The following is a 21,222-nucleotide window of genomic DNA, read 5'->3' on the forward strand; positions in this document are numbered from 1 at the left end:
GTATTTATTGTGCTAAAAACATATTCCAGAATGTAACGCATATCGGTGTATAAAAAGCTAACAAAATATTTTAATCTCATACACCCTTTTTGTTTCAACAGTGCTTAATTGACCAATTTAAACAAAACGGCTCTTGAAACACACTGCATACTACTTTGTATGATAATGTTAAATTAAAGGCTTTAAGTTTTAATTCATTGATGAGACTATACAAAGAGTTGGTTGAATTATGGGGCTTGTCACCAACAGGACAATCCTCGATATTAATGTGGGGTCTTGGGACCACCAGGAGTCCTTCATCATGGGTCCCCAGCTAAATGATTGATAGTTAGCAACCAAATTTTGGTTCCATTTTGTACACTGTCAGGGTTGAATTAACACAGTAGATTGTACAGTCTATACATTTAGACAGTATCTTATCTTAACTGATATGCACCACTCCTAAGGTCACTGATGAAAACATATTGCATTATGTTATACATATGGCCTCAAGGCAGACTGTTTCACTGTTACATTATAAACATAAAACATGCCAGTACAAGAATGCAGCTACTGTATGTACTCAAATGGTAAATATTAATTACAATTTATTGGAGTAGAGTTAAATTAATTTGTCCCAAAACCATTAACATATGGCAGCCTTTTAGAATGTTTTTTTTTTTGGGGGGGGGGGGTCATTTTGTTTTTCTTGGCGGGCTGCTTGTAGATCTGTTATTTTCGACTGATGTTCCTCTCAGAATAGGGATGCTACAGGGTTGAAGTGGTTAAAAAAAACAAAAAGTTGCTATCACCCAAAGATTTGGCAGCCTCTGTGTTGTAACTCTGAGGACCCCCTAGTAGAGTTTAACTAAACATGGACTTATTTTAGGGGTCGCAAGTAAAAAAAAAACACCCTTGAGCTGAAAAAAAGACCCCTGTCTTGTGTTGCATGCTCTGCAAAAAAAAATCTATAAACATAAATAATACTAGGATCATGTGCACTGATTAACCCATTAAGACCAGGAACGCATCAGTGTCACTTTAGATTTCTTTGGCTATTCAAAAATAGCAGATATACAAGCTCATAGCGCGGCACCGAGTGCCGCGCTATGAGCTTATAGATCTGCTATTTTTGGAAAATCTTGAAAAAACATTTTTTAGATTGTTTTTCAAAAACTGTTATGATTTAGATTTTTTTTAAAGAATCACCCCAGGTCTTAATGGGTTAAACTATGGGGGGGGCAGGTGTATATTGACAGCCCTTATTGCACCAACACCAAGGGGCAGGCAGAAGAAAATGGAGACCATTGTAAGTGTGATGACTGATTGACAATAACATAATCTTTTTTCAAAGCAGATTAACCACATGAACCCTATAGCATCCCTATGCTGGGGCAATCATTCAACGTTGCGTTGCAACTAGGCATGTATCGATTCACTCAACTCACGATACGATTCAAATCACGATACTAGGCCCACGATATGTTTTTTCACAATTTTTTAAACACAAAATTATTAAATGACCGAAAAAAAAATCATTTATTTTATTTTACTGTGTTTACTCTTATCATCTTTTCAAAAGAGCACCGAAGTCTGACGTAGTTTACACATCCTACCTGGGTCGCGGTTTTCCACACCCGTTCTGAATCCCCATAGACGTATTTAATATCGCGTCAAATAAGAACTGTGTTTCAAAAATAAACAAATGATCCCGGCGGTTTGACTCATATGGATATGAAGCATCAACTGATGGTGAGAAAACGCTAATGTTACTTCCGCCGAATTAGTTAAACACTACCGTCTACTCCAAATATCTTCTTAGGCTCACAATGCGTTGCAACTAGGAAATATGGCACGTAACGATTTATCGTAAATCGATTCAAACTGGTGACAACTTAAATCGATTTAATAAAAGATACATCGCGATGCAAAGAGCAGAGGGCACGTAAAAAAAGAGAAGAGAATTGATAAAAAAAATAGTTTTCAGTCGTTTGCTACTGTGTAGAGTACAGAGGTCCTGACGTCACTCGTTCATCCCCTGGTTTGTAAAGTCATTTCTCTATGGAGAATAACATTGGGTCATCTTAGAATCGTCTCATATAAGAATTGTGGTCCAAAAATAAACAAACTGTCTCTGCGATATTGTCAGGGAGGAGGGTTCTGCACCGTTTGTGATAGTCAGTCACTCATATGTGATACAGTCTGTTTCTGGCAAAAATTTAAGTGGTTATTTTTTATTCAACATGGGAATATATGGGAGTGAAATGTCTCACTGTCATGCTATGTTATCATTTATGTTATCATCCCCTCCCTCCCTCCCTCTCTCCCTCCCTCCATTCGGTGTGTAGGAGTTGAGTTTGTGTTGACATTGTGTTATAAATAAGAGTGTTCCTGTCGACAGCCCTTGTCATGGCTTATGCTCCCGGCAGAAATGCACCAGCCATTACAACAGTATTACAGTATTATAGTGGAAAGCTATGAATTTCATAATGTCTCTGTTCATGTACCGCAGTTATCACTGTGAACTCATAATGTATTAAACGGCTAACAGCTGTTAGCCAAAGCTGGCGGCTCCCGTGCACTGACACACACGTCATTAGCACAGACTACCTGCTCTGGCATGCAGACACATGTATGCATGCCTGCACACACACACACACACACACACACACACACACACACACACACACACACACACACACACACACACACACACACACACACACACACACACACACACACACACACACACACACACACACACACACACACACACACACACATATATTGTAGGAGATGAGATGGGTGAAGCTGTTTATCCTCCCATGCTGGCTGCTGTCACAAGCGGCTCGGCATCAACAAGACTAATTAGATCACACTGTCACAACCTCACTGCTTTGTGTGTGTGTGTGTGTGTGTGTGTGTGTGTGTGTGTGTGTGTGTGTGTGTGTGTGTGTGTGTGTGTGTGTGTGTGTGTGTGTGTGTGTGTGTGTGTGTGTGTGTGTGTGTGTGTACTTGTATTACTTGTGAGGGCCAAAGGTTCCCAGAAGTACAGTAAGTTTCGAGAAACAGACGTTGTGAGAAAGCGTTCTCTGGTCCTCACAAGACTAATGGTTGTTTTTATGGTTAAAACAGATTTGGGAAGTAGGCTTACAATTAGGAAGGGTTTAGGTATAGCATATGGGCTCATTTAGAGGTTTGGTTTATGGGTTAGAGTTATGCCCTGATTGAGCTCTGGTCCATAGCGTTAGAAGGAGTTCTCCTTAACGTACGTACTGTATGGTACTTTCCATTCTTTCCCCTCGCACCGCGGTAGTGCAGCCTCTCGTCTGTAGTAAAAAATAAAAAATACACTTTTGCTACTCACCAAAACAAAGACGGTTTTATGGAGTAGAAAGCCTACTCTACTAAGTGGGAACACTCTGAGCCCCCACCTCAGGTCTAAAATACACTTTTTGGCCAGTTATTTTAGATTGTTTAGTGTATTTAGTGCATATTAATCGCTAGTGAGATTGAATTGAGCGAGTGAGTGAGAGCGTCCCTTATTATTATTCTTGTAAACGCCGGGACTGTTGTCCCTCATTAGACCCTATTCCTCAGCCAGAAGACAATCTGTTACAGGCCTCTAAACTAAGATTTATACTTAGAGAATAATAATAGACCAATTATTTGTTTACCAACATTGAGACTGGACGCACAAGTGATTGTTTCATGCAATCAATTCTCAACCTGTTGTTTCGGGGTGAGCTGGTTTCAGCACACCCCGACCCCCTCGTGTGTTGGTTAGTGCTGCGCGTCCTAGCGAGACCTGACAGAATGGGTTTCATTTGGAACCAGTGTGACGTTTGGAGCCAGTGTGACGTCGTCTGTTAACCCAAGACCTTGAACGCATCTGTGTCATTTTTTTGATTTGAGCTAAAAAAAAAAGCACTATTTTACACTTTGGCTATTCAAAAATAGCAGATATGCGTGCCGCGCTACGAGCTTGTAGATCTGCTATTTTCTTTAAATCAAGAAAATCTTGAGTGCAAATCTTTGAATATTTATTCTTTAAAGCGAATATTTGTAACTCAAATCTTTGCTTCTGGGGGTCCCTGGAACAAAACATTTTGAGATGGGGGTCCGCGGCCAAATACAAATAATTTTGGGGGTCCTTGACATGAGAAAGTCTGAGAACCACTGATATAGCAACATACGTTTACGGCCTCAATGGGTTAAAGGGTCTATAGGACAGCGTTGTGAGCTTGTAAAGCTGCTGATCTACATTGAGAGCATGCAGATCGGCTATTTACTTAAAAAATACATGAAAGTGAAACAGTAAGTCTGTGGGTTTTATAAATATTTAACCAATGGTATTTCTATGTTTTTTCACCCGACAAAGACGATAATCACAACGTCCATTGTCTACGTATAATGAACTAATCTTTGGTTTTGTGCTAAACATACAAACTGTACTTTATTTCAATAATTAGTTTGCTTATTGGAGTAAAACTGCAGTGTGTGGCCACACAAATTATTATTAGATTAGATTATTAGCAGATTTCGCTAATGATTCTTATTGAATGGGTCTGACTCTGCAACATAATTACACCAGTGCAAAAAAACGTCTCCTGTGTACACTTATACAGTAATCGGGATCTGGCAACTCCTTGCGAATGGCAACATGATTGCATAGCGGATATTAGCTCCGCGACGGCGGGCCAGCCAGGAGGAACGCTTAAGCGCTCTAAACGCAAGGTTAAGATCTAATCTTCGCGCGCCCTACAGTATTATGGGGGATATTGGCTCGTACAAATTCTATTAGCTTCTAGGCACAGCAGCACAGCGCAACAGCGCTTTTAACCCATTAAGACCGGGAACGCATCTGTGTATTTTTTTTAAATTTCATTGGCTATTCAAAAATAGCAGATCTACAAGCTCTGCTATTTATTTTTTTTATTGTGACAATTTGTGCAAGTCTTTGAATATATATATTTTTCAAAGCGAACATTTGTAACTCAAGTCTTTGCTTCTGGGGGATTCTACAAATGTCTTCTAAATCCTTTTTTTTTTGTTTTAAACATGTTATAATCAGTGGTTCTCAAACTTTTTCATGTCAAGGACCCCTAAAATGATGTGTATTTGGCCGCGGAACCCCCCCCCCCCCCCCCCATCTCAAAATATTTTGTTCCAGGGACCCCCAAAAGCAAAGATTTGAGTTAAAATGTATGTATGTATATATATTCAAAGACTTGTACACATTTTTATGATTTTAAAAATAGCAAATCTACAAGCTCATACACTGTGCCGCGTACGAGCTTGCATATCTGCTATTTTATGAATAGCCAAAGAAATCTAAAAGTGCCACATGTGCGTTCCCAGATTTGAACGGGTTAATATCTTAGCTTGGTATCACGGCGGAAGAAACTGGTCAGATAGGCTATCGATCAATAAAAGTGTTGCCCAGAGTGACCGTAATTGTCAATGCTTCTGCCCTCCCACTCAATTTCTCTACATCTCTCTCTCTATCTCCCTTCTGTCTCTGCCTTGACCATATTTCTGTGTTTCTCTGGCCTTCTTTGGGTCTCTCTCTCTCTCTCTCTCTCTCTCTCTCTCTCTCTCTCTCTCTCTCTCTCTCTCTCTCTCTCTCTCTCTCTCTCTCTCTCTCTCTCTCTCTCTCTCTCTCTCTCTCTCTCTCTCTCTCTCTCTCTCTCTCTCTCTCTCTCTCTCTCTCTCTCTCTCTCTCTCTCTCTCTCTCTCTCTCTCTCTCTGTCAGTGGTGTAAAGTAACTAAGTACATTGTACTTAGTTACACTCAAGTACATTGTACACTCAAGTACTGTACTTAAGTACAATTTTGAGGTATTTCTTTTACTTTACTGGAGTATTTCCAATTTTCAGTACTTTACTTCTACTCCACTACATCTCAAAGGCAAATATTGTACTTTTACTCCACTACAATTATTTGAAAACTTAGTTATAGTTACTAGCAGATATACATTATTATATTATAAAACATACATTAACCACTTTAGCCCTATTTTATACATACAGATGTGCCATTTCAAAACTTCAAATGTCCTGCCATCGCCAAGACAGTACATTTTCAGGGGATTCCCACGGCAATAAGAGGGACAAAGAAGGGCATTTAAAATGCTGAATTATTTTGATGATCACTGCTTTTATGATGCTAATTAATTTGAGCAACTGGTCAAGGACCTCTTCAAATCACCTTTCGCCTCATAATGAGTCTGACACCTTCTTCATCACACATCCTTTTGTTCTCATGTATATGGATGTCTGTTGAAGGGAAAAACGGGGGTGTGTAGTGAGAACTTCTTTTCAGGGGCAAAACAGTGCCTTTTTAAGGGCAGAACAGGGAGGAAAAAAAATGCATTTTCAGGGCACTTTCAGGGAAAGAACAGTAACGTGTGAAGTTTTGAAGTGGCACATCTGTAGGCTATTTGAAAATAGCCGATCTACAAGCTCACAACAAAATTCAGTAATTTTACTTTTGGTAATTTAAGTATATTTTGATGACAATACTTTTGCACTTTTACTCAAGTAACATTTTGAACACGGGCCTTTTACTTGTAACGGAGTATTTTTTACATTGTGGCATTTCTACTTTTACTTAAGTAAAATATCTGAGTACTTTTTCCCACACTGCTCTTTGTGCGTATCTCTTTCTCTCTCGTTCTGTTTGCTTCTGCTTCTTCTCATCGTGAAGCTTCAAGCCCGGCTCACACACATCCATATTTTATTGAACTCCTGGAGCTGTGAGCTGGAACACCATGGACACATCTTATGAGAGCGCTGTCAAACAATTCACTCTCAAGTGTGTGTGTGTGTGTGTGTGTGTGTGTGCGTGCGTGCGTGCGTGCGTGCGTGCGTGCGTGCGTGCGTGCGTGCGTGCGTGGGTGTTGTTCCATTGCACTGCATTTCGTACTTTAATTAGAAATGTTATAAATATTGACCGAGTGCACCGAGTGCCGCGCTATGAGCTTGTAGATCTGCAAAAAATATAAAATCATGAACATTTGTGCAAATCTTTGAATGTATATTTTTTAAAGCGAACATTTGTAACTCAAATCTTTGCTTCTGGGGGATTCTACAAATGTCTTCTAAATCCTAACAGTTTTTTGAAAAAACGTATGTCGCTATATCAGTGGTTCTCAAACTTTTTTCATGTCAAGGACCCCCAAAATAATATGTATTTGGCCGCGGACTTTGTTCCAGGGACCCCCAGGAGCAAAGATTGAGATTTGGGTTTGAGAGCAAGATTTGAGTTACAAATGTTTGCTTTAAAAATACATATATGTTTGCACAAAATATATATACGTTAGGCACAAATATTCACGATTTCTCAAAAATAGTAGATCTACAAGCTCATAGCGTGGCACTCGCTATGAACTTGTAGATCTGCTATTTTTGAATAGCCAAAAAAATCTTAAAAATGACACAGATGCGTTCCCGGTCTTAATGGGTTAAGTTGTCACGGGTCCTTTTTTACAAAAACATTATTTTTTTTTACTGTGTATGACCGAGTGGTTTTGTGTGTGTGTGTGTGTGTGTGTGTGTGTGTGTGTGTGTGTGTGTGTGTGTGTGTGTGTGTGTGTGTGTGTGTGTGTGTGTGTGTGTGTGTGAGGCATGAGGACATTTCATATTCCAAAGTCAGGCGTATAGCTACAAGAGTATTAAAATGAGATCAGAAAGGTCATTAGTAATCACTCCCATCTCCATTTCCATTTCATTAGTATATCAAAGCCGTTCATTACCACTGAACCCAGTGACTCACCGGAGACGGCCAAAAGGTCTCAAGCTATTTTCCCAGGCAATAAAAATGACCCCGCCCTGATGAGGTTTCCAATTAACTCTCTGGGAGATAAATGGCACCAAAAACAGGCTGCGTATTATTTTTGGGCATTAATTAAGGACAGTTTCATACAGTATATCAAATGAACGCTGTGTGATGTGATGTAGCAAGGACGAGGACCTTTTTCATAAACTTCTTTCCATAATATTCAGTGAGCGCCTCTACTGCCTAGTTTGTAGTCTCTGCTTCTCAGAATTCTTATTATGCCAGTGCCTTGCCTCGGGTAAAATATTAATCATATTCACAGTGAGAGATAAGACAAATAAATAATTTGAATGCCAATGTTTTTTCTCTCTCTCTCCCTCTCTCTCTTTCTCTCTGGCGATGTAATCTGTTGCCCCAGCTGCCGCATATCAGCTGTAATTACAAGACATGATAAGCAGCTCCCCGTCATTAAAACACAGCAGTGTCTCGTGCCACTTGTCCCAGAGAATGGTTTCTCATTAGGCTGGACTGGCAAGATGGCTGTGCAGATCAGTGGTGGAAAGTAACTGTGCATTTACTCAAGTACTGTACTTAAGTAGTACATTTTGTAGGTATTTTTTACTTTAGTGGAGTATTTCCAATTTTCTGTACTTTTACTTCTACTCCACTACATCTCAGAGGCATTTTTTTAAAACTTTTACTCCACTACAATTTTTTGAATTATTTAGTTACTAGTTACTAGTTATTATTACAAATATACATTAACCACTTCAGCCCTACAGTATATAACTCACAATGCGTCGCGATGCATTGTAGCTTGTAGATCTACAAGCTTGTAGAGCTTGTAGATCTGCTATTTTCAAAAGAGTTTATACGTTCGAATACATTATACTTGTGAAATGGGACATTCTGCATAATGAGTATCTATATATATGTATATTTTCTACTTTTGGTACTTTAAGTACATTTTGATACCAATACTCTTGTACGTTTACTCAAGTCAATTTAGAATTCCGGACTTTTACTTGTAACAGAGTATTTCGACTTTGCCGTATTGATACTTTTACTTAAGTGAAACAAAATTGAGTACTTTTTCCACCACTGGTGCAGATCAGAGGGCGAGAGAAGAAGGAAGGAAGGAGAGGAGAGGAGAGGAGAGGAGAGGAGAGGAGAGGAGAGGAGAGGAGAGGAGAGGAGAGGAGGGGAGGGGAGAGGAGAGGAGAGGAGAGGAGAGGAGAGGAGAGGAGAGGAGAGGAGAGGAGAGGGCATATGAGATCAGAGGATGATGAGAATGGGATGGAGCTACCGTCCCATTGAGACCGTGGGCAATCAAGTGTCAGTGTGATTACATTATGACTGTGTGAATGGACTCTGAAGACCGTCCGTGCTATAGGGATGTACTGTACAAAGACTGTGTTAACAAAAGCAGAGCTGGTCATCATCTAAATCCAGTAACCTCTGCTATTTGCTTAATGGGAAATATGGGACGTGCGTACTTTAAAACCAGCCCTCAAATTAAACCACATGAATCCTCTATTCATTGACCAGAGTCCCCCAGGGGGGCAATACTACTGTATTCCCTTCTTTTTCCCCCCTAAGCTAAATAGAAAATAGAAATACTCCTTCTCTTGAGGTGAGCGACTCACACACTCTGATGTAAACTTCTCCCCATCGTATCTTGTTTTTTTATTAATCTGCTTTCTTTTTGTTTGTTTTTGTTTTTTGTTGTTTTTCTTGGTCACGGTAACTGTCCTATGTGTGTTTCGTCACGTCCCATAAAAGTAAAAAAAGATATGTTAATAATGTTAACTAACCCTCGTTTCTCTGTACCACCTACTGTATGTCTCACTCATAAAAAAAAAAAAAAAAATAGCTGATCAATTTATGAGCTCACAAAGCGCCGCAACGCGCCAAGCGTTTGCCCAAGATTAAGGACACTAGGTTTCGAGAGTGGTTAATACTTTAATGATAATCAACTGAGCTAATAAGGGAAATACCAACAGAATGCTCTTCTTTAAAAGGAACAAAGAAAAAGCTACAGCTGCTCAATGCGTCAGCATCCTTACACACAAACAATTATGATATCCTGGGTTTTAACTCAGTCTTCTCATAAAAAGTTCTTCTGACACAGAAAAAGGGAAGGCGATGCTTGTCATTTATCTGGTGTGTTACTGTTTTAAAGTACATTTTTTGAAGGCTTTTCTGCCTTCAGTGCACTGGGGGTATTTGGGCGGAAAGAACACGGGAGGAGGCAGCACGCGATGCCTTCAAATCATACTCAGCCGAACTGAACCAGTAAAACTTTCATAAGGGACACCAACTGTGAGTGAACAACCCAGAAGCAGCCATTCCACTCAAAGCATGAAGAAACGGTGGCTTAAAAAATCACACTATTAACCCATTAAGATCAGGAACGCAACTGTGTGTCATTTTTAGATTTCTTTCGCTATTAAAAAAATGTATTTAAACTAAAATCTTTGCTTCTGGGGGGTTCCTGGAAGAACACATTTTGAGATGGGGGTCCGCGGCCAAATACATTTAATTTTCAATCATAATGATTGAAACACGGCCGGTGTTTCAATTTGTTTTCGGCATGGTTTCGGGTTTCAAGCATTGTTTGTGTGGCCACATGTGGAGGAGGACCATGTATACGTCACGGGAGAAGGGGGAAAAAACAAACAAAAAACGCGTACACGTGATGCGGAAGTCTGCTGCGGGGAGCTGTGGAGACAGCTCGAGCGTAAACTTCATCTACACTCGCTAATGCGGAAGCGGAGAGCTCACCTCCTCCACTCGACTCCACTCGCCTCTTCCAAGAAGCAAATGAACAATTGGAACCTGACTACTTCCGGTTCGAAGTCGGAGTGACCAAGTGGGAGTGAGCGAGTGGCCAAGATTTTCGGTATTGGAATTTGGCTATAGGGAGGAGAGGAGACGCTTACATTAAACAGCTACAGATCGCGCAGTTTTATACGCTTTTTAGCGGTGCCAACCGCTCTATACGTGGCTTTGACTCGGTGTCTGTGTGTGTGTCTGTGTGTCTGTCTGTGTGTCCGTGTGTCCGTGTGTATGAGCCTGGGATGAGCACGGCAAAGACGCAACACATACAAACACACGCACACACACACGGACTTGGAGATTGCCTATGCCATCTCTCCTCTCATTTTGCCAACCGCTCTATACGTGGCTTTGACTCGGTGTCTGTGTGTGTGTCTGTGTGTCTGTCTGTGTGTCCGTGTGTCCGTGTGTATGAGCCTGGGATGAGCACGGCAAAGAAGCAACACATACAAACACACGCACACACACACACACACACACACACACACACACACACACACGGACTTGGAGATTGCCTATGCCATCTCTCCTCTCATTTGCCACACGTGCCACCGGTTATCAAAGAGGGGTCCAGGGACCCCCAGGGACGTCCGCCCGTATGAGCACGGGATGAGCACGGGATTTTAAACAGCTATAACTCCAGTTTGCAGCATGCCACCAAGTCCAACCAAATTTGGTATGTGGACTTAGACCACCGATACGGGCCGAGCATGAATTGCTCAAGCCCCGCCCCCTCTGTCTTTCCATTGGCTGGCCTTTAAACAGCCATAACTCAAGTTCGCAGCATGCTACGGAGTACAAATTTTGGACATGGACTAAAACCACCAATAGGGACAAACTGTCATTACTTAAGCCCCGCCCCCTCTGTCTGCCCATTGGCTGGGCTTTAAACAGCCATTATTCCAGTTTGCAGCATGCTACAAATTTGGTAAGTGGACTCAGACCACCAATAGGGACTAACTGAAATGAGTTAAGCCCCGCCCCAAAGGCACCGCTTCCTTCACACAGGGTGTGATTTTTTTTTTACATACATGATCTGCAGTTACTATTACAAGTTACACATGCACATTCCCAGTTAGCCTATATTATAATGTTCTGCCTGCATGTAGTCTGACAATTTATGTGAGCTGGTATGTTAATAGGTATTTAAAAGACAATCCCCCGCTGTGCCTCGCAGCGTGGCGGACAAGGTGTCGGATCGTCTGGAGCCAGGGGGGGGGGGAGACTGGCCAATGGAATAGCAGGAAACAAACGGTCATATCGACCTTAACCCAGGCTGCGTATGGGATGGGCTGACGGCCGTCACGCCAGTGTTAAGACAGAAACAAATGTGAACAAAGAGTAATCTGGCAATACACGATATCATATAAAACGTTTGAGAAGCACTGGTGTGGGAAACCCAGATGTAATGGAAGGAGAGGGTATGATGCTGCTCATAAAGGTCACATAGCTTGACCCAGGTTGATAGGATCACTGACAGAGCAGCGCCGGCTCAGCTGCACCCCAGAGCCTGATGGGAAATATTGATTAACCCCAACCTGAGCACCACGGGCGCTCTCTGATGTACTGTGTGTGTGTGTGTGCGTGTGCGTGCGTGTGCGCTCGCGCGTGTGGAGCTACAGTGCAGCATCATGTACAAATTGTGTGCATGCATACACACATACGTGTGTGTGTGTGTGTGTGTGTGTGTGTGTGTGTGTGTGTGTGTGTGTGTGTGTGTGTGTGTGTGTGTGTGTGTGTGTGTGTTCGTGTGCGTCTCACCTGTGCAGGAGTAGTCGTCGATGCGCAGGTATCCAGCGTGGCAGATGCACATGAAGGACCCCGGGGTGTTCATGCACCCCGTGTTCTCTCTGCAGTAGTGCTTTCCCTCAGCGCACTCATCAATGTCTGCAACACACACACACACACACACACACACACACACACACACACACACACACACACACACACACACACACACACACACACACACACACACACACACACACACACACACACACACACACACACACACACACACAGGTCAAACTAAATGATGGCTGAAGGTCAGGTCAGTGTATTAAGCCAGTGGTTCTCAGAGGAAGGGGAACCTGACGGGTATGTAACTCTGAGAGGGTGCGAATGGAACCAAAACGGACCATTACGGGTCCATTTTGCACACACTCAGAGTTATGAGGGTCATTGAAATGAAGCAGTGGTGGAAAAAGTACTCCAATGTTTTACTCAAGTAAAAGTATCAATACGGCAATGCAGAAATACTCTGTTACAAGTAAAAGTCCGGAATTCAAAATTCACTTGAGCAAAGTACAAAAGGATTGGCATCAAAACATACTTAAAGTACCAAAAGTAAAAGTGCTAAAATGTTTGAAAATAGCCGATCTACAAGCTCACAAGCGACGCGTTGTGAGCTTGTAGATCTGCTATTTTCAAGCCCCAAATCAAGGGGTTCCTGTTTACCAGTGTTGCCATGTCTGCTTATAATAAGCGACTTTGTGCTTGATTCTGAAGTGTAGTTGCTTATTTTGGCTTGCTTCCTAATGTCTTTTAAACCAGTGGTTCCCACATTGTTTTCAAGTCAAGGACCCCCAGATTAATATTCATTTGTCTGCGGACCCCTCTGAAAATATTTTGTGCCAGGGAGCCCATATAAGATTTTCTTTGTTAAAATGTTATTTTAAAAAATCTCAGTTTTCCCCCGAATATTTTTTGTAAATAGCAGATCTACAAGCTCACAACATGCCGCGATGTGACGCGTTGTTAGCTTGTAGATCTGCTATTTTCAAATAGCTGATGCAAAGTGGTAAAACTTAGCCTAGTCGCTTTTTGGGGGGGGGGCTTGTATCCACAGAACTGGCCGCTTGTTTCTCTTGCAAAATCTGGCAACACACGGATTACCTGCATTATACCCTAGCCTACTAGGGAGGAAGTGGACAGATATTGAATGAAGCAGCAGAAAAGGGCAAAGGCGCCGCCCGGAGAAGGGCCAAGAATAAGGTGAATCCTCTGGGAAATTCAGGCGCTGCAGTGGTGGTCACTGTACAAGTCTTGCCTCGTGTATTTATTAAATGATTTATTCATAACTACAGACAGATATTACTTTAGCAGTATGTACCGTAGATTCAACCATGCATTATGAATACAAACCAAATCAGCTTCATGTAAAGCTAAACCACAGATATTAACCCATTCAATCCGGGAACGCATCTATGTCATTTTTACATTTCTTGGGCTTTTCAAAAATAGCAGATCGACAGGCTTATAGCGGTATGAGCTTGTAGATCTACTATTTTTGAAAAATCTTGAAAATGTGTGCAAATCTTTGAATACATATATTTTTAAAGTGAACATTTGCAACTCAAATATTTGCTTCTAGGGGTCCCTGGAAGAACATATTTTGAGATGGGGGTCTGAGGTTCAAATACATAATCTAAAAATGATTTCTGAATCCTAACGGTATGTCGCTATATCAGTGGTGCTCCAACCTTTCCATGTCAAGGACCCCCAAAATGATATGTATATAGCCGCGGACCCCCATCTCAAAATATGTTGGTCCGGGGACCCCCAGAAGCACAGATCGGAGTTAAAAACGTTTGCTTTAAAACGTATATATATATATATATATATATATATATATATATATATATATATATATATATATATATATACATATATTCAAAGATTTGCACAAATTTTCCACGATAAAAAATAAATAGCAGATCTACAAGCTCATGCTATTTTTGGATATCCAAATACACAAAAACATCTTAAAATGACACAGATTGGTTCCCGGTCTTAATGGATTAAGTATAGATAGGCCATAAGTGGCCTACTTCCATGTTCACTGCAACCTACTTCGTTGGGGGACCCAATGATGCTTATTACTATGGACCAGTGGTGGAAAGTAACTAAGTACATTTACTTAAGTACTGTACTTAAGTACAATTTTGAGGTATTTGTACTTTACTTGAGTATTTCCAATTTCCAATACTTTTACTTCTACTCCACTACATCTCAGAGGCAAATATTGTACTTTTACTCCACTACAATTAGTTGAAAACGTACTAGTTACTTTTCAGATATAAATGATTATATTATAAAACATACATTAACCACTTTAACCCTATTTTATACCTAAGCTATTTGAAAATAGCCGATCTACAAGCTCACAACGCGTCGCATCGCGACGCGTTGTGAGCTTGTAGATCTGCTATTTTCAAATATTTAGTACTTTCACTTTTGGTACTTTAAGTACACTTTGATGCCAATACTTTTGTACTTTTACTCAAGTATTTTTTTTATTCTGGACTTTTACTTGTAACAGGGCTTTTATTGCAGTATTGGTACTTTTACTTAAGTAACACATTTGAGTACTTTTTCCACCACTGCTATGGACACCATACCCAACACGTCTTCATATCAAACGCTAGCATTGTCTGTGACTTTCCCTTCCGCTGTAGCTCTGAACATCAACAAATGCAAAGGTAGTCCCGGTATCTTACAGACGCCTGTAGTTCAGACGATCTGGAAGAAATAGTTGATGGGTTGAAACATACTTTTTAATCTTAATTTTAATTCGTTTTTTGGATCTTAACATGGATGGGAGGCTTTTTTTTATTTATTTGATATTCCTTTTCTGAGACACGCCCTCTTCCTATACAAACCCATTGTAACTTCAAACTCCATTATAACCATGTTAGATTCATAGAAAACACCCGTCCTTGGTTCTGGTGACTCATCCTGCCCTCCTATTACATGAGGGGGCCTTATTACAAATAAATGAAAAAAAGAATTGAAAAACCACGGCCCCCTCACGTATTAGGAGGACAGTATGAGTCACCAGAACCAAGGACGGGTGTTTTAGATGAATCTAACATGGTTAAAATGGAGTTTGAAGTTACAATGGGTTTGTATTAGCCTGGTAAACCATCCCTCTGGAAATCTCATTTCCATTTGATTTCAGGAGTGAGTCTGGGCTGAACCGCCTTTCTGCAATAATCGCTCTGTTCTCCGAACCGACGAGCCTATCAGCGTCGTCGCACATCGTTCTGTGATTGACAGCGACAGTTGGCCAATCAGGTGGCGAGTTCGAGTGAGCCCGAATGAAGCCGAGTGCAGCCTGACTGGGGCCGACAAAAGACGAACGGCAGCCATTGTTGTTGTCCGAGTGCCTTCACTGTTTACTTTAGTTTTTAAAACGGTCTCAAACTTCTTTTTTGAGGCACGGAATTTACTATTAAGATATCGTTTGGATAGAATTTAGTTGTTTAACTTCATATATGTGGTCAATTAATCATGACAGAGCCTATTTAAAAATATAAATTTAGAGAACCGGCAGGGGCGGGGAGTGACACGCATGTATCCCAATAAGGCAACCTATTTTCGGCATGGCCGTCCCAAAAGTCCCGTTGCGTCACATAGTCTGGAGCTCGTCAAAATGAACTGCTGATTGGCTGAAGGGGAAAAACGATCATTGGTTGAAGGGGTTGTCAGTCAACGGTATTACTCCCGCCCAACTCCAGCCCACAGCGAATATTGCAGAAAGGCGGTTCAGGCCAGACTCACTCCTGAAATCAAATGGAAATGAGATTTCCGGAGGGAGTGTTTACCAGGCTAGGTTTGTATAGGAAGGGGTTGTGTCTGATAAAATAAATATCAAATATCTAAATACTGAATTGAGCAACTTAAAAACTGTCCGGGGTGCTCTCATAAGCCTGAGTAGATGACCCTTTGAGACCGGGAACGCATCTGTGTCATTTTAAGATTTCTTTGGCTATATAAAAATAGCAGATATACAAGCTCATAGCGCGGCACCGAGTGCCGCGCAACCAGCTTGTAGATCTGCTATTTTTTTTGAAAAATTGTGAAAATGTGTGCAAATCTTTAGTTTGAATATATATATGCTTTTTTAAAGCGAAAGTTTTTAACTCAAATCTTTGCTTCTGGGGATTTTACAAATGTCTTCTAAATCCTAACAGGTTTTTTTCCTAACGTTTTTTTTTATTTTATTTTTACTTATGTTGCTATATTATCAATGGTTTTCTAACTTTTTTCTTGTCTAATATATAATGATAATATTTTGTTTCAGGGACCACCAGAAGCAAAGATTTGAGTTAAAAATGTATATAAAAGATTTGCACACATGTTCACGATTTTTCAAAAAAATAGCAGATCTGCAAGCTCGTAGCGCGGCACTCGGTACCGCGCTACGAGCTTGCATATCTGCTATTTTTGAATAGCCAAAGAAATCTTAAAATGACACACATGCGTTCCCTTCCCGGCCTCAAAGGGTTAAACGTACGCCTCTATATTAGATTCAGAACAGGGTGGCAAAAACCCCATCAATACGTTTTTTTTCCCCCAGACTGTCAGAAATATAAATATTGGTAGGATACCAGAACTACCAATAGATTGATCACTTTCTGTTCCGCTTTTTTTATGTATGAAATATATTTCCTTGGGCGACCAGTGTAGAAAGACAGGAAATCGTGTGAGGGAAGCTCAGGTTGGACATCAAACCAGGGACGTTTTGCTTTGACACACTATCCGGTTACTGTAGCCACAGTACCGGTGGAGTTTTGAGTCTTGGGTGTAGAAGGTAGGTGATTACGTGACTTTATAGACCAGAAGTCCTGACGTCACTCGTTCATCCCCAGGTTCGTAAAGTAATTTCTCTATGGAAAATAACATTGGGTCATCATAGAATCGTCTCATATAAGAATTGTGGTCCAAAAATAAACAAACTGTCTCTGCGATATTGTCAGGGAGGCTTTGTATAGTTTATGATAGTCAGTCACTTATATTTGAAACAGTCTGTTTCTGGCGAAAATGTAACTAATTCGCCGGAAGTAACATCGTTTTCTCACCGTCAGTTGATGCTTCATATCCATAAGAGTCAAACTGCCGTGGTCATTTGTTTATTTTTGGAACACAGTTCTTATTTGACGCGATATTAAACACGTCTATGGGATTCAGAATGGGGGTGGAAAACCACGAACCAGGTAGACAAGCCAAGGATGTGTAAATTACGTCAGACTTTGGTGGTCTATAGGAGGAGAAGGTATACATGTAGACAAAATGGGGCTCAGAGGCTCCAAAATAGTTTACGCACAAGGCGGGGCAATGCATGCGGCGGTGGGATATCTGGGAGATACAATGTAACATGTTTCTAGCAGTAATGAGGGCGGTAGTATTGGTGAGCTAGTAGCTCACTGAGACTACAGCCCTCATTAGCAGAGGTGTAATGTAACTAGGTGCATTTACTCAAGTACTGTACTTAAGTACAATTTTGAGGTATTTCTTTTACTTTACTGGAGTATTTCCAATTTTCAGTACTTCTACTTCTACTCCACTACATCTCAGAGGCAAATATTGTACTTTTACTCCACTACAATCATTTGAAAACTTTAGTTACTAGTTACTTTGGCAGGTATACGTTATTACATTATAACACACACATTAACCACTTTAGCCCTATTTTATACATACAGTAGGCTATTTGAAAATAGGCGATCTACAAGCTCACAACTATTTGCGCTATTTTCTAACATCTTAGTACTTTTACTTTTGGTGCTTTAAGTACATTTTAATACCAATACTTTTGTACTTTTACTCAGGTACATTTTTTATTCCGGACTTTTACTTGTAACAGAGTACTTATTGATACTTTTTGATACTTTTACTTAAGTAAAACATCTGAGTACTTTTTCCACCACGGCTCATTAGCGCTAGAAACCGCTAGGCTGTGCAGCGCACGTTGACTGAGGAGGGTGAGCAAAGAGAAAAGAGAATGTTCTCCTTTCCAAACTTCAGTCGAGGCGGGCCAATTGTTCGCAGGGAGAAGAAGAGGGGTCCGTCAATTATTCTCTGTGGCTCACAAAGACTTTCTCTCTCTCTCTCTCCGGCGACTGAACAACAGAAGTCGGGAGTCTCTTGCCCGTGAGCACCAGATGAGAGCCAGTCAAACATTCCGAGGCTTTCATTATTTTTTTTTACCGTTCTTCATTCTTTTGTTACCCCAGAGTCAAGACTACAACGCACCAACCAGTAAAGTGAAACTTAAATGAGCACAGGTTGTTCGGTGTCGGAAATTGAAAGCTACGCTCGAGGGCTCTGGCTTGCCTTGTTATCCCCGTATTTTCTGCACTGGTCTTTTTTTTTCTCCCTCTTTTTTCCTTTTCTTTTTACAGCTGCCTTTAGGGGAAGTAAAAGCCTTTCTGAATAATGAAGTCAAGCCTTCTGAATTTGGCTTCTCTGGCCTCAAACAGAGAAGTGTGCTCAGAGGAGGCTCGCCCCTTTCTGAGTCCAAATTTTACGCTTGTTGTTTCAGCTATATTCTTTCCGCTTAAATACCCTGTCTGTCCATGCCGTCTGCCCTCATGGATGATGCTCTGTCCGTCTCTGTATGCTTTCTTGTGTGGTCTCTCGTCGCTTGCTCTGTACAGTATGTATGTGCCCTGTATCAGTGGTGGAAAAAAGTACTCAAATGTTTTACTTAAGTAAGTAAGTAGGATATTGTAAAGATATGAAATGCATCAGGGGGGGCTACACACACACACACACACACACACACACACACACACACACACACACACACACACACACACACACACACACACACACACACACACACACACACACACACACACACACACACACATAGTGCATGTGGTATAAACATAAGCTACACTATCACTTTCTGTTCTTCCCCAAATACCCACCTCTCTCTCTCTCTCTCTCCCTCTCTCTCTCCCTCTCCCTCTCCCTCTCTCTCTCTCTGAGGCACTCCCCTGAGTGAGTCTCTCGTCTCCTTCACTGGCCAGGGTTGCCAGATCTGCTTATTATAATTTCCCCGCAAGATTTTATTTAAAAATAGCCGATCTACAAGCTCATAACGCGTCGCATCGCGACGCGTTGTGAGCTTGTAGATCTGCTATTTTTAAATAACTGGTGTATATGTTAAAGTGCACATGTGGCCCATAGTCGCTTCTTTTGGGCTGGTTTTCCTAGACCTGGTTGCTTGTTTCTCTCACAGAATCTGGCAACCCTGTCACTGGCTTCCATCTCTGCCGCCCCCCCCCCTCCCAGCCTTCATAGCATTCCTATATGTTGCTATGGTCAGGATCAAGAAGCCTGGTGGTGAACAAAACCAGAGGGAAATAATCACTTCAACACATCACAGACCAGAGAGAGAGAGAAAAGGAAAAAAAACACGGTTTCCTCTTTTTCTTGCTACAGTTTTCATGGGGGAAAAGGGAAAGAGGAAGGAATAAAACTAGTCTCGTCCCTCAAGTAGTAATTTAAAGTTTCAGCCATCAGAGTTAGCAGTACTGTAGCTCTGGGTACGCCTCGAGGCATTCACATACACTCTGACACAGAGATACAGATTAGGAATGCACACACGCCTCTAGAAGGTCCACTCAAAGGTATCCAATGGTTACCGTTGGTTTCCTTTTGTTAACATTCATTTGCATTCGCTTCCCGAATGACATACTTTGTGCGTGTCCTTGAGGCCTAGTAAACACGTTGAATGCATTTCATAGCAAATGAAATGTTTGCAAAGTCTATATATATATACTTTTCTTTTTTTGGGTTATTTATTGAAAGCTACCTTGTTTACGATTAGGTGAGCCTCTATACTAGGCCGCCTCCTTTTTTCCCCTCTTCAATAGCCGGTACTGTACAGTACTGTACTTAAGTACAATTTTGACGTATTTTTTACTTTACTGGAGTATTTCCAATATTCTCAGAGGAAAATATTGTACTTTTACTCAACTACAATTATATGAAAACTTTAGTTACTACTAGCTACTTTGGACATTTTGATTATTATTACAAAACACACTAACACTTCAGCCCTATATATATTTTGTCCATTTGAAAATAGCAGATCTACAAGCTCACAATGTGTCGCGATGCGACGCATCGTGAGCTTGTAGATCTGCCCAAAAAATCATCCCCAAAAATTACACTTCCGTCCTCTCCTATGTTAAAAGTTGTAGGAAAACACTTTTTTTTGTGAAAACAAGCCTTATTCAAGGGCCGGTAGCAACAAAATGGCTGATCGCGGTTACAACATTTTTGTTCCAGTGGATAGAGGGGACCCTCCCCCCTCCCCCCAGACACCCTTAATTGATTACATATGTGTACACACCGCTGCTCCCGTGGGTCGTCAATATAAGGTATAAAATGCTGGCGTGGGGATGAAAAACGATGTTTTAATGCTGGCAGTCAATGTGTTAAAGACACATATTTTACACATACACATATTTTGATACCAATACTTTTGTACTTTTACTCAAGTAACATTTTGAACACAGGCCTCTCACTTGTAACGGATGTTTTCTACATTGTGGTATTGCTACTTTTACTTAATATATCCGAGTACTTCTTCCACCACTAATGGCTAAGAAAATCATCGACAGGTTGCAGCCCTAGTCGGATGCCATTCCCTTTCTCTCTCTCTCTCTCTCTTCCTCCCTTCACGCTAGCCCTTCTCTGCGCCTTATGTCTCGCGTCTCTCTCTCTCCCTCTCTCTCTCCCTCTCTCTCTCTCTCCCTCTCTCTCCCTCTCTCTCTCCCTCTCTCTCCCTCTCTCCCTCTCCCTCTCCCTGGGCCCCGTCTTCCTCCT

The 21,222-nt window shown here is 41.2% G+C and overlaps 1 protein-coding gene across 1 annotated transcript in view; it reads right to left on the reverse strand.

Annotated features, from left to right (window-relative positions):
* The window catches only part of LOC311040125 (protein kinase C-binding protein NELL2-like), a 104,058-nt gene that overhangs the window by 35,708 nt on the left and 47,128 nt on the right, over positions 1-21,222 (reverse strand). The window contains exon 13 of the mRNA XM_084050207.1: positions 12,358-12,483. Within this exon, the coding sequence (XP_083906333.1) occupies positions 12,358-12,483 (126 nt within the window). The remainder of the gene's footprint in view (positions 1-12,357; positions 12,484-21,222) is intronic.

This window comes from Gymnoscopelus microlampas (genome assembly GCF_963454915.1).
Source record: "Gymnoscopelus microlampas genome assembly, chromosome: 23".
Classification (NCBI taxonomy): domain Eukaryota; kingdom Metazoa; phylum Chordata; class Actinopteri; order Myctophiformes; family Myctophidae; genus Gymnoscopelus; species Gymnoscopelus microlampas.